Source organism: Pangasianodon hypophthalmus, chromosome 11, assembly GCF_027358585.1.
Source record: "Pangasianodon hypophthalmus isolate fPanHyp1 chromosome 11, fPanHyp1.pri, whole genome shotgun sequence".
Taxonomy (NCBI): Eukaryota; Metazoa; Chordata; class Actinopteri; order Siluriformes; family Pangasiidae; genus Pangasianodon; species Pangasianodon hypophthalmus.
The window spans coordinates 23,420,360-23,429,900 of NC_069720.1; the positions used below are offsets into that span (position 1 = coordinate 23,420,360).

The 9,541-nt window shown below is 41.1% G+C and overlaps 1 protein-coding gene across 1 annotated transcript; it reads left to right on the forward strand.

The window, feature by feature from the left end:
• The first annotated feature begins 252 nt into the window (after positions 1 to 252).
• On the forward strand, positions 253 to 9,206 carry ddx59 (DEAD (Asp-Glu-Ala-Asp) box polypeptide 59). The gene is made up of 7 exons (XM_053238371.1): positions 253 to 1,283; positions 2,256 to 2,438; positions 4,463 to 4,552; positions 4,653 to 4,904; positions 8,011 to 8,163; positions 8,265 to 8,393; positions 8,862 to 9,206. Exons 1-7 carry the CDS (start codon positions 474 to 476, stop codon positions 9,123 to 9,125), a joined length of 1,881 nt encoding a protein of 626 aa, XP_053094346.1. The 5' UTR covers positions 253 to 473; the 3' UTR covers positions 9,126 to 9,206.
• Positions 9,207 to 9,541: the final 335 nt, after the last annotated feature.

Consider the following 9,541-nt stretch of genomic DNA (forward strand, 5'->3'; position numbering starts at 1 on the left):
AATGGGCCTGTTGATCTTCAGCTCGAAATTGAATCGATATGAATATGTGCACTGAAATATTTTCTCTCAATCCTTCTCATTTCATGTTTTGTAGCTCTGTCTGCTTCCATGACACAGTAAAGAGATTAGTATTTTGTTTTGTTTTGTTTTTACTTTGCCAAAATGTCTATGAAATGCTATAGCACTACAGATATGTGGTCTTGTGTTTTGTGGTTTGTTTTCTGGCACGAACTCCAACACCCAGGATTCCAAGCGGGCAATGTCGTCATATTTGTGCGACCGCATCAGCGTAAACAAGCCGCACAGCAGGCTGTCTAGTTTCTTAACCATTTTCTGGTTAAAGCGAGTGCGTTTTTACGTCTTTTTGTCGTAGGAGTCAACTATAAATTGATAATATTGATAATATTGATAATATTTATAGATGTATTAGTCTTGTGTGGGGCTGTTTTGCGTTGTATGAGCCTGAAAGGAAGATGTTTATGCCTCGATCATTAAAGGTTAAGAGAGCGTCTGAGAGTCAGAAAAGCCCTGAGGTGAAAAAAAGCAAAGGAAACTTGGATGCCAGTGTAACTGATTCAGAGTCGCACAGTGGGGATGAATGTTTCTCAGTGAAAACAGAAGATAATCCTGATGAATCACACAAACACACCACCTCACTACAAAGCGAGTTAATCAGGAATGAAACAGAGGAGCAGGAAGAGAAGCAGGAAGAGGAGGAACCTGTGAAGTCATTCAAGAAAAGCCAGAGATGGCCAAACCCAGGAGAACCTGTGTGTGTGATGTGTGGCCGTTATGGGGAGTACATCTGCGACAACACTGACAATGATGTGTGCAGTCTGGAGTGCAAGGCGAGCCACCTGGCCAGCATGTGCATGGGACTCAGAGAAAAGGTCTTCTCCAAAATGAAGCCAGACACTACAGGCATCCCTCCATCATCAACACATACTGAGCACACTTCCACTAGTGCCGAGCTCGGCTACTCCTACAGAGAGGACGCCTTCATAACAGAGCTGAGCGAGGACCAGGTTGAAAGGGTGAAGAAAGAGCTCTCAGTAGTTACAGAAGGTCAGAATGTCACCAGGCCCATCATTGAATTTGAGCACTGCCACTTTCCTGAAGCACTCAGAATGAACCTGAAGAAGGCTGGCTATGAGGCTCCAACTCCGATCCAAATGCAGATGGTTCCTGTAGGTTTGGCTGGGAGAGATGTGATTGCCACAGCTGACACAGGATCTGGAAAAACCATTGCTTTCCTGCTTCCAGTGGTGGTTCATTGCTTGGAGGTAAAATCCGTAAGAATATGTTACAGTTAAAGAACAGGTTTTAGTCTTAAACGCAGCTTGGTCCTGATACTAGATGAGATGCCTTCAGGTAACAGATTTTATTTTAATAAAGTGCTGCTGAACATCACATAATCTATGTGGAAATATCATGACTCTATGTCATGACTGCAACACCTACATACACCCCGATATTTCCTCAGCACTAACGCACTTGATTGAAATCATCAGCTGATCTTTAAACGAACATTAAATTAAGGTTCGAACCAGGAAAAAGCTAAACTGTACGTTGTGGTAGTCATTAAGGACTCACACTGCAGAAACTTAGGCTATCAGATTAATAAGCACAAGACGTAATGTATTTTACAACCTATTAGAGTTTTCAGCCAAGCACAATTTGTCGATTCATTCACTTAAAGACACCTCTAACCTGTTTCAGTAATGCTTTTAAAATGGATGGAATAACAGACAGCCTCCACAGGAACAATTTACAATCTGTTCCATTCACATTTTTTTTTTTTTTTGCTTTAAAGGAAAAGATATTGAAGTGACGTTATCACTTCACCAGCGTTTCTGAAAGTTCAGCAGGTTCTGGTGACTCCTCCATTTCTGCTATATTGCCCAGGAGTATAAAAATCATCCAACATGCCACACTTCCTTCCCATTTCCTTCTTGGATTAGTACATTATCCGGATATTAACAGGACACTGCAACTTATTGAATTTCCCAGTGTAAACACACAAGCGTTAAACGTGACTAATGGAAGTACACGATTAGAGAGGGGGGCCTGATCTTTGGAGTACAGTCCTTGGGTAGATTTCTAAACAAAAAGAAAGACATATTTGACCTCTTTTCTATTATGTAGCAGGGAAAAAAATGCATGTCAATCATCAGTATCTGTTGCATCCTGAAAACTAAAGACTACCATTATTACAAATTCTTGTGCCTTAATTTATGCCTATTTTTGATTTTCAGAAGGAAGCAGGTTCTTCACCCGGCCCTGTGAGTGTGATTCTGACTCCAACCCGGGAGCTGGCTATTCAAATCGAGAGACAGGTGAAGGAGTTGATTATGGGCCTGCCCAACATGAGGACTGCACTGTTGGTCGGAGGGATGCCCCTACCCCCTCAGCTACATCGGCTCAAACAGAAAATCAAGGTAGTGCTTTGAAGCCATACTCGTGCCAGCATCCCAAGAGCGGCAGGGCTTTATTTCAGTTTCAGTGACTATTTACTACTAGTACTACGCTATATGGCCAAAAGTATGTGGACACCTGACATTCAGAGCCATATGTGGTTCTTCCCACAAAGTTGGAAGCACACAATTGTATCGAATGTCTCTGTATGCTGTAGCTTTATAATTTCCCTTCACTGGAACTAAGAGGCTGAAAACTGTTCCTACATGCCAATGCCCCTGTGCACAAAGCGAGCTCCATGAAGACATGGTGTGTGAAGGTTGGAGTGGAAGAACTCGAGTATCCTGCACAGAGCCCTGACCTCAACCCCACTGAACACCTTTGGGATGAACTGGAACACTGACTGAACCCCAGACCTCCTCACCAACATCAGCGCCTGATCTCACTAATGCTCTTGTAGCTGAATGAACACAAATCCCCACAGCCACGCTCCAAAATCTAATGGAAAGCTTCTCAGAAGAGTGGAGCTTATTATAACGGGAATGGGATGTTCAACAAGCACATATGGGTCTTGATGGTCAAGCGTCAGCAAACTTTTGGCCATATACTACTACTACTACCTCTAATAATAATAATAATTGTTGTTGTTTGTACCTAGCACCTTCCATATACACCAATCAGCCATAACAGTAAAATCACTGACAGAAGATCACTGCTACTGTAGCACAAACTGCTGAAAAAGTTAAAGCTGGCTATGATAGAAAGGTGTCAGAACACACAGTGCATCGCAGCTTGCTGTGTATGGGGCTGCGTAGCCACAGACTGGTCAGAGTGCCCATGCTGACCCCCGTCCACCACCAAAAGCACCTACAATGGGCACGTGAGCATCAGAACTGGACCATGGAGCAATGGAAGAAGGTGGCCTGGTCTCATGAGTCACATATTCCTTTACATCATGTGGATAGTCGGGTGCGTTTGTTGCTTACCTGTGGAAGAGATGGCACCAGGATGCACTGTGGGAAGAAGGCAAGCTGGCGGAGGCAGTGTGATGCTCTGCGCAATGTTCTGCTGAGAAACCTTGGGTCCTGGCATTCATGTGGATGTTGCTTTGAAAAGTACCACCTACATAAACATTGTTGCAGACCAAATACACCCCTTCATGGCAACAGTATTCCCTAATATCAGTGACCTCTTCCAGCAGGATAATGTGTCCTGCCACACTGTAAAAATTGTTCAGGAATGGTTTCAGGAACATGACAAACAGTTCAAGGTGTTGACTTGGCCTCCAGATTCTCCAGATCTCAATCCGATCGAGCATCTGTGGGACGTGCTGGACAAACAAATCCGATCCATGGAGTCCCCACCTCGCAACTTACAGGACTTAAAGCATCTGCTGCTAACGTCTTGGTGCCAGATACCACAGCACACCTTCAGAGGTCTTGTGGAGTCCATGCCTCGATGAGTCAGAGCTGCCTTGGTGGCACAAGGGGGACCTACACAGTATTAGGCAGGTGGTTTTGTGTTGTGGCTGATCGGTGTATGTCAGATACAGATGATTTGAATTACAGTATGTGCAAAGAAAAAGAAACATAAAAAAGACATTAAAAAACCAAAACAAATTACAAAAACATTTGTGTAAAGAAGGTAAAGTCACTGAAAATAATCTGACTACAGAGTATTATGCAATGCTATGAAAACAGTAGTAAAATGTAAATAGTAAACAGATTTACATTTTTTTAAAATTTTTTTTAAAGGAATTAGATGGAGCCTGGTGAATATTGAAACATAGTGAGTTCCAGATATTTTAAAGCATTAAAACAACACAATACTCTCTGAGTACTCTGAAATTTCAACATGTATGCAGTGACAATAGAGTAAACTATAGCAGATGCGAAGACTTTATACTATAAATACAAAATAATAGTTATGTAAGTATTTAATGAATCAATCAACCAAATCGAGCCATTTTCTGTTTTGTTTTGGTATTGTATACCTGTAGCTCAATAACGTGTGTATGAAATAAAGTGCATGTTTCCTGTGCATACAGATTGTGATTGCCACTCCAGGCCGTCTGATAGAGATTCTGAAGCAGAAGGCTGTCCAGCTCGACGGCGTAAAAGTTGTAGTTGTTGATGAGGTATGATTCTGTTATTCGTTACAGGTTGCAGTTTTATTTAAACTCCGTTACTTCCAGCTGTTTTTGTTCGTAAAAAAAAATCTTCTGTTGAACTTATCAGGCTGACACCATGCTGAAGATGGGATTCCAGCAACAAGTGCTCGAGATTTTGGAGCACGTTCCCGATGACCATCAGACTTTGCTAACGTCTGCGACGATACCTGCAGGAACGGAGCTGCTAACAGCTCGTCTGACCAGCGATCCCGTACGCATTACAGTTGGCCAGAAGAATCAACCGTGTGCTAATGTCCGCCAGATCGTTCTCTGGGTAGAGGAGCCATCAAAGAAAAAGAAGCTCTTTGAGATTCTGAATGTAAGGAAGTATTTCTTCTAGGTGGGGGTGTGATAATGTATTGAGATGTCCGACATCATTATATTGTCGAACTGATGCTTCATGCAATTTCATGTGCAGCAAGCACCATTAACAGCAGTTAAAAACAACTAAACAGCAAACATACCAAGAAAAATCTGAGAAAACAAAAACAATATTTGGACATAAACTACTATAAAATATTCAGGTAATTTTAACACTCAAATAATTTAATACTAACTCTGCTGCTTCAGTGATTTAATGTGAAGAAAGCAGATAAACCTGACTGTGATAATGGGGTTGGATTATTATCATACTGTGAATTTTCCTGTTCTTACTCCTTTAATTTTCCTGAGCCTGAATTTAATATCTAATGTGTACCTATAAGCGTTTAGTTTTTGTCCTTTTAGCATTTGAGATCGCTTATTCCTTATGTAGTCTTACTCTAAACTATGATAGGTTAATGACATGTGGTATGAAGTGGACCATAGGTAGGCAGCTTGTAAGATTTCAACACTCCAGTGGGTCTTTTGCTCAGGGGATGAACAAATCAGCAGTCCGGATCCCAGCACAAGCAGATTTCATGTTCAACGGATCGATTTTTCATTCGTAGTTGCCAGACATACAAGTGGGTTTAACAACCAAAAAAAGAAAAAAATCCTACTCCTTGTTGACTTTCGCAGAACTTCATTTGTTTAATCGTAATATGCTTCATGGTGTTGTGACGCAACCTTGACTCGAAGACTATAGCACCAGCTCCTCGTTCCGAATCCCACCGCCTGCTGCACTACACACATCTACCGAGGCGTGACCTGGCTCATGATGGAGCTGTTTTACTAGAAAGAATAATTAAAACATTGCATATATGACAGACAGTCTCTTCAAAATTAAAAAAACAAATGTTTACAAAAGTGGACGATGTATGTGTGTGTGTGTGTGTGTGTGTGTGTGTGTGTTCAGTATAGCAGCGCAATGCAAAAAATCATGCAGATACATCGAACATCAGAATGAAGAAAAAGTGTGATCTCTGTGACTTTAACCATGGCATGGTTGTTGGTGCCAGATAGGCTGGTTTGAGTATTTCAGAAACTGCTGATCCCTTGGGTTTTTCACACACAACAGGGTCACAGAAACTGGACAGTTGACTAAAGAGTGATTATTTGAATTGCTATAGACTTCCTGGCAGCTCGGAACAATCTGCCCATTTTCCTCTGACCTCTCTTATCAACAAGGCGTTTCTGCCCACAGAACTGTCGCTCACTCAATGTTTTTTGTTTTTTTAATCATGCTTTTAATTCAGTATTTTGATTTGTCAAATTACAAGGATGATCTGCTTCACTAATTGTGTGATATTTATATATCTAATATGGCCCTCCGTGGTTTTTGGATGTATTTACAATCTCATGCATTAATTTCTGGGTGAAATATTGTTATTACAACGAGACAGTGGAGCCGGACTTAATACTGGTTCTTGCTCGAGCCCGTATCGCACAAGAAACATGGGCTTAAGTTCAAGATCAGAATCATGCATAACTGAGACGTGTCTGGTTTCAGCAAACTCCGCCCTACTCGCATAAATCCCGTGCAAATATCTAAATATAGGTCTATATTTATGTCTGAGGTCTGAATACAGATATGTAGGTTGGGCGATATTTATTTTCCCCTGTTTACGATTTTTCCATTTTAAAAATTGCAATAAACGATTTAATCATCCAGACCATTTCAGCTTTAAGGAGAGTATTCTTCCTTTTTTTCTCTTTTGGAAGAAGTGCTGGTTTTGACCATTTATGCTGAAATATTTCAGTTAAATATAGTTAACTGATGTTAGCTAACATTAGACAAGTATATAGTTAAGTCATGTTTTGACAAGTTTTATTTCACGTTAATGATCTTAAAACATTCTGCATTTACTTTGAGAGAAAGTTAGATCGCATCACCTAGCTTACAGTCAAGAGCATGTAAGATTGGGAGGAAGGGGGCGGGGTTTCCTGACGCTGTCGGGTAATGTGTGAAAGTTCAAAATACCTGTGCAAATCTTTCCAAACTTCGTATGTAGATCGGCTCATCTCTCGTTTTATTGAAGAGAAAAAGTCTGCTCTTTTGGAGTTAAATTGCAGCGGTTCTATGTGAACTGCGTAAAGGTTGGCAGGTCTGGTAATGTAATATATCGGAGTAAACGTCGCTGGATGTCGTAGCAGTGTAATATCATGTAGAGACGATAAAATCGGTATATCACACAAGCCTAACAGTGTGGACAATTAACTCCTGGCTGCACTTGTAACTGTTCAGCTTTAGTTCTCAGCGGATTTACAGTCGATGTTTTGTTGTACTGTCGCTGAGAGTATATTTGTGGTGCTGGCATTTATTCTTTTGGTCTCTACTTCATTCTTGTATCTCTACAGTCTGAGTGCCTGTGCTAATGTGTTAGCTGTTGTTTACTGCTGTGGTCTCAGTTTAGTCCCCCTGGCCCCCCAGACGGTCCACATTTTCGCTCTATCCCTGCTTACACAGAGGACTGGTTTGAGAACTGTTGTTTTATCTGACGTTAGGGCTTCATCTATAAACATACAGTTGTACTCCTTTAGTAGCCGGACCCTGTTCCTGTACCCTTCTGGAGCTCTGTCAGATTGCTGACTTCCTTACATATCGTCTTTGTCTTGGTTTCCAATGTTATTTTCCAGGGAGGACATTGAGGATGGTTTGTAGGTTTTCCTAGCCTGGTGTCTCATGTGGCACTACTGCTAAGGGTATATAGTTTCAGTTATATTGGTGGCTGGAATTGTGCTTACGTCAACTCCGTCGTAGTTTTTTTTTTGACCCTGTTCACACTTGGTATTAACACTCCTTTGAGGTGATCTGGCATTTTGGTGTGCCCTTAATGCAGGTAGCAGCGTTCACACTAATGTTACGTGGTCGTATATGCTCCTGACTAACTCCGAAGGTGATTTGAGTGATTAGATCACAATGCGTCTCTACGATGCGCTGGACTGGACTCCGTTCACACCTGCACTTAGTGCTGTTCACTTGTGACCTGATCACATGCTACTATCAGCTGTTAACATTTTTCACTACTGATCTTTACAGGAACTGATTTCTTTTCCCCCCACAGGACGGGAAGCTCTACCAGCCACCTGTGGTGGTGTTTGTGGACTGTAAACTTGGAGCTGACCTTTTATGTGAAGCTGTACACAAAGTTATGGGTTTAAATACAGTAGCTATTCACTCTGACAAGACACAGTGGGAACGCAACAGAATCCTCAAGGTAATCGTTTTTGGAAATCTGTTTTGAAAGATTAAAATATTAGCAGATTTAAGTCAATGCTTTGACAAAAAATATTGTCGATTCCTTTATTTGTTTTTTAGGGTCTGCTTGAGGGCCAGTTTGAAGTGGTGGTTAGTACGGGCGTATTGGGTAGAGGACTGGACCTGGTCAATGTCAAGCTGGTGGTGAATTTCGACATGCCAACTAACATGGATGAGTATGTTCATCAGGTAAGATGTGCCTTTGTCCATTAACAGTGATTAAACCTGGCAGTATGTATTGATTTTTTTTTAACCCCAATACTGAGGCTTAAGAACATGTGTCAAATTGGATTTAATCTTTATCAACCTTTATTGTGTGGAGATGGGAGAAACTTGCAGAAGGTCAACCTGCAAGACACATGAAAGCCTCCTTGGAATTTGAAAAAAAAAAAAATTCTAATTTCATGTTTTCATACTTTCATGTGTGAGGAAAGGCTTCCATCTGGCATTTTAGCACAAGGCTGCATCATAACAAAATGTGGAAAAAAAAAATGAAAGGGTCAGAATACTTTCTGAATGCTCTTTATATGGCTGAAAGGAAATTCTTGTGGCTTCAGAAAGCTTTGTTCCTCCATCACTGCTATTTCTGTGGTAGATATGCCTGTAGAGTCTGATGTAATGACTTGTCATTTTCTTAATACGAACCTGCACTTGCAGATTGGTAGAGCAGGAAGACTCGGGCACAGAGGGACGGCGATCACCTTCATGAATAACAACAATAAGCGCTTGTTTCTGGACATAGTGGAGAGAGTAAAGCCGACTGGATCCCAGCTTCCCCCACAACTCCTCAACTCCCCACATCTACTCGACCAGCAAAGGAGAGCCAGGAAAAGTACTAAACAAGGAGGGGATGATGTTGTGACCAAGAGCAATATTATTGACATTATTAAAAGACATGACAGGAACCGTTTTAAGAAATGATTTGATTTGAAACCTTGATTTTTGATACAAGTACACATATTCAATGTTAATTTAATTTTTAATAAATAACATGTTGCATTACGTTGTGTCACTAATTGTCTTTTAAATACGGCCTTGATCATACACAAGGCCAGTGTCATGTCCTGATAAATCATTACATGGTATACAAGAATATTCATCACATGAAGTATTGTCATGGACACAATAACGGTAAGCAGCCATTCTGGAGCAACAGCATGCTCATAACTTAAGGATTGTGGCGGCCAACATTAGACAGTTAATGTAGCGTCACGTGTATACTTCTCTGCAAAGACAGTCCCATAATTCTGTTCACTTTTTTTTTTAAAGTTAGCAGGGCAGTTTATAGTCATAGAGTTTTCAAGGTACCCTAGAATGTCTGTATCTCACAAAATTGC

Excerpts from the sequence above, each read along its gene's own strand:
- ddx59 (XM_053238371.1), top strand. The coding sequence starts at position 474 with ATGTTTATGCCTCGATCATTAAAGGTTAAGAGAGCGTCTGAGAGTCAG. Across the intron at positions 4,553-4,652 it reads AAGTTGTAGTTGTTGATGAG|GCTGACACCATGCTGAAGAT; the intron begins GTATGATTCTGT and ends TGAACTTATCAG. Across the intron at positions 8,164-8,264 it reads AACGCAACAGAATCCTCAAG|GGTCTGCTTGAGGGCCAGTT; the intron begins GTAATCGTTTTT and ends TTTGTTTTTTAG.